Below are 4258 nucleotides of genomic sequence, written 5' to 3' on the forward strand. Positions count from 1 at the left end.
TTTTTAACCTTATAAAAACCCACTCGTGTTGGAACGGAACACTTCAAGAGCTGATCCCATCCCTATAAAATTAAGTACATAGATCAGATCTGTACAGTCAAAATTTAAAAATAAAATGAAAAAAACCTATTTAACATGTTTCAATTAGAATAGATGTATTACCCCCAACCCCCACCACACACACACACACACACATATATATATATAGCAAGGGGTAGGTGCATTATGCTTTTTTGTGCATACCGCGTGTCTACGTAGCTTTGAAAAGATTGTTTTTATTTTTTTCTAAAATCTGACCATACATATGTGATTTACATGCTTGATTTTGTGGGAATCTAATTTTGGATATCTGATTCCAACACCAAGTTAGGTTTTTATATGATTAAAAAATAAATGGTCTACAAATTTTAAAATATTTAATGATTAAAAAATCAATTTTTCTCAAAAAAGCATGATCCAAGTGTGATTTCCTAGTAAATCCGTCACCCAGAAAACATTTGTAAGGTCAGATTTTTTGAAAAACAACATAAAAAACCCTATTCAAACTCGTTAAGCACACGGAAAGCATAAAAAGCAACATACACCTACCCTTATATATATATATATATATATAAGTGACAGTCCACTAGAGGTAAATGTATCCTTAAAATTGTAATGGTATAAATCATAGTGACAAGCATTTTTCAAAAGTTAACTAGTGGCCATTAAAATATCGTGTCATTTTCATGTTTCTTGATTTTATCACTTTTTATTAGAAAATTTTAAGCAAACATAGATAAATTAAAAATTAAACTATAATGGAAAGAGCAAAAGCTTTTGAATAACATGGAGAGAACTTAAATAGTTGGTTTTTATCAATAGTATGCTGATATAAATGTAAATATACCGATAAATTCATGATTTTTTCAATTAAAACAATAATAAGCAATATCTTGAAAATATCATGATATTTTGGCAGTACCACCAAAGCGGACACATATTCTCAAGATATTTTCAAATGTCGCCAGGGTACGACCGATAAAGAGTACAAAATGTGGTCATAAACTTTCACAAAATACAAATGGGAAGGGTTAAAAACTTTTAAACCGACGGGAGGCTGTCCGCCTTCTCGTGCCCATACTTACCTCGTCGACTAGATAAGATGCACAAGCTATTGACACGTGTCAATCTGACATTGGGGTCTAACGATATTGATATCATCCAATAGTCCGTCCCAGTGTGTGGCCACGGTGGTGAAATGTCATCCACCTTACGATCCAACGGCAAGATTCCCAGGATTGAATGTGGGCCGTAGGATGTACAGCAATGCTGGGGGAGGGGAGAAGCAAGTTATATATAGCAAGCAGCAGCAGGGTAAGGTCTGTTAAGCACAGCCAGCAATCCGAAGCGCTCGAGTTGGGAAGGAATGGCTTCCTCCATGATGGTCTCCTCCGCCGCCGTGGCCTCAACGGCCTCCATCAACAGGGGGGCACCGTCTCCGGTGAACTCGGTCGTGCCCTTCAATGGGCTCAAGTCCTCTGCAGCCTTCCCCGTCACCCGCAGGCCTGCAAATGACCTCGCCAGCCTCCCCAGCAATGGCGGCCGTGTGCAGTGCATGAAGGTAAGAGAAGAAGAGAACCCAAGTTTTTAATTTTCATTTGAATGCAATCTTCTGGTTTAGTTGGTTGGTATAAGCAGAATTGAGCTCAAGTGTCGATGTGGGTGAGCTGCTGCTCTTGTGTGTGCGTGTGTAGGTGTGGCCACCCTATGACGTCCAGAAGTACGAGACACTCTCCTACCTTCCTACTCTCTCCACCGAGCAATTGGCCAAGGAGGTTGATTACTTGCTCAGGAATAAATGGATTCCCTGCTTGGAGTTTGACAGGGTAACTCTCTCTCTCTCTCTCTCTCTCTCTCTCTCTCTCTCTCTCTCTCTCTCTCTCTCTCTCTCTCCTGGTTTGCAGAGCGTAATTGATTTCCTAGAAGGAACTATGCAAATAACATAGTGAGGGATGATATGAATTAGAAGTAGAAAGCTCCCCTGAAAAAGAGGTTGGGTAGTTAACTGAGCGGCCAGTTTGTTTCACCTAAAATGGTGGAAAAAACTTTCACTTTTGCCTGAAAACAGGTACTTTCCTATCACAGGTGAAACGTAGGGTTAAAATGTGAGGCACACAGGTTTTCTTGGGAAATCACACTTAGAATAGGAAAAGGCAGTCACCTTTCGGGAAGGATTCTCACACCAAAAACAGACGATGCTTTTCACTTGCTCCTCCTCTGAAACGAACGGGCGTTGAAAGTAATTGACGCTTGTCTTGGTCATGGATAGAAACTTTACTCAGGGAGTAGGTAGTCCAGAAAGCGTTTGGATTGCATATTGTTGATACATTTAGATACCACAGATCTGAGATCCCTATAGGGATGAAAACGGTTTGGATTTAGGATCAGAAAATACATTGGGAAGTCCATTCGGTCCAGATCCGGGACAGCCAAAATTCGCAAATGCCCATTCCTGAATCCCACCCCTTTGCAACCCTAGAGTCTAGAGATCCTTCGTTTGCTTATGAATTGGATCCCCATGCCAGTAGGGATGCACACGAGCTGAGCCTGGGCTGTTCGAACTTGGCTCAGTTCAAAATAACTTTGTTCAAGATAGGCTCGAGCTTGTAAGGCATTGTCCGAACTCGGCTGGGTTCCGAGCTTCAACAAGCTATAGTAAAAAAAAAATTGAGGATGAGGCTTTTGATCCCCTGGCCTCTTTAATGATAAGCAGGCGGGTCACCATTAAGCCAAAGAACACCTTTTGACTATGATTACTGAAAAAATTGTATACATATTAAAAATTCTCTGCAAAAAAGGTGCAAAAGATAGGATTCAAACCCAACACGTTCTAAAGAAAGACTAACGCCTAACCCATTACGGTAATAATGCACCTGTAGAGCCTTATCGGGCTAAGGCTCGATTGGTCGTTCAAGCTCGGCTAGATAGTTTGTCCGAGCTTCATACACCGGTTCAATCTCGGCTCATTTACAAAGTGAACGAGCTCGAGTCGAGCCCGAGCTGGCTCTGTTTAGTGTGCATCCCTACCTGCCAGATCCGACCAGATCTATGGGGGCAATCAAACGTGCCCTTTGGGAGTCACCTTTTGAGCTCCATTGGGATTATGCCAAATTATATTGGACTTTGGTTTCAATACTCAGCTGAGTTTATGTCAAATTGTGAACGTCCAACTTAAAGTGCGGCTCTATCCACATTATGAAAATGGTAGGAGTTCATGAACTTGGGCAGACTGATAATTTGGAACATATGCCAATCAATTAGTAGAGTAGAGTAACCATGGTTGCCAACTTTGCAGCAAGGTTTCGTCTACCGTGACAACTCCAAGATTCCCGGGTACTACGATGGCCGCTACTGGACAATGTGGAAGCTGCCCATGTTTGGCTGCGCTGATTCTTCACAGGTCTTGAGGGAACTGGAAGAGTGTAAGAAGGAGTACCCCAACACCTTCATCCGGATCATCGGCTTCGACAACGTTCGCCAAGTTCAGTGCATCAGTTTCATTGCCTACAAGCCCCCTGGCTACAACTAAGAAGAGAGATCACCTGATCCAACTTGACTGTCTGTCTGTCTGTCTCTCTTTGTCACAATGTTCTTTGCTATATGTTTGTTTTAATCTCTTTCCCCTTTTAAGATCTCTTTTTGCCAGAGCTCTCCAGCAAATGGTACTTGAGAATGGTTGTGTTTATTTCAGAATAGTAAAACCAAGACTGGTGTTCATGTTCATGAGTGATCAAGTGCTCCGGCTATGCAATTGTTGCTACTTTTATTAATAATTTGAAGTGATCTCTTTTGTTAATTACTCTGATTAATTAGGCAATCTATAAAATGATAAATTGTTTTTCTCACCTTTTATTTACTTGAGTCTTTCGTGGGTAACAATCAAGGATATGAGGCTCATGGATATCAAAGGTGTATGCCTAAAAGTGTTGGGAAGATGCACTCCCTAAAAGTGTGGGAAGCATGAGGAAATGAGCTTGGCTGTTTTGATAGGTGGTAATTGAGGGGAGTTGCTTGGTTGTATTCTTCCCCTCATTCTTTGTGAACAAAGAGCTGCCTCCAAACAAAATAGAAAATAAAAGAGAATTGTGTAGCCTGAATCCTTGAAAGAGTTGAAGGTGCTGCCGAACAAGATGGATTCCTCTAATTCTTTCCCAGTACATTTCTCACCATTTCCTTCTTAACTCAAATCCATCAAGTTCTCTCAGTTATCATCTCCCAA

The 4258-nt window shown here is 41.1% G+C and overlaps 1 protein-coding gene across 1 annotated transcript; it reads left to right on the forward strand.

Moving 5' to 3' along the window:
- The first annotated feature begins 1279 nt into the window (after positions 1-1279).
- LOC149827377 (ribulose bisphosphate carboxylase small subunit, chloroplastic 6-like) lies at positions 1280-3835 on the forward strand. The gene is made up of 3 exons (XM_090019323.1): positions 1280-1600; positions 1734-1865; positions 3335-3835. Exons 1-3 carry the CDS (start codon positions 1406-1408, stop codon positions 3566-3568), a joined length of 561 nt encoding a protein of 186 aa, XP_089875449.1. The 5' UTR covers positions 1280-1405; the 3' UTR covers positions 3569-3835.
- The last annotated feature ends 423 nt before the right edge of the window (positions 3836-4258 follow it).

The sequence above is a fragment of the Nuphar pumila genome, chromosome 10 (assembly GCF_984573655.1).
Source record: "Nuphar pumila chromosome 10, dmNupPumi1.hap1.1, whole genome shotgun sequence".
Lineage (NCBI taxonomy): Eukaryota > Viridiplantae > Streptophyta > Magnoliopsida > Nymphaeales > Nymphaeaceae > Nuphar > Nuphar pumila.

Bases quoted from the DNA above. Each gene is read 5' to 3' on its own strand.
- LOC149827377 (XM_090019323.1), top strand. From the start codon at position 1,406: ATGGCTTCCTCCATGATGGTCTCCTCCGCCGCCGTGGCCTCAACGGCC. The intron at 1,601-1,733 runs GTAAGAGAAGAA...GTGCGTGTGTAG, and splicing joins GCCGTGTGCAGTGCATGAAG to GTGTGGCCACCCTATGACGT. The intron at 1,866-3,334 runs GTAACTCTCTCT...CCAACTTTGCAG, and splicing joins CCTGCTTGGAGTTTGACAGG to CAAGGTTTCGTCTACCGTGA.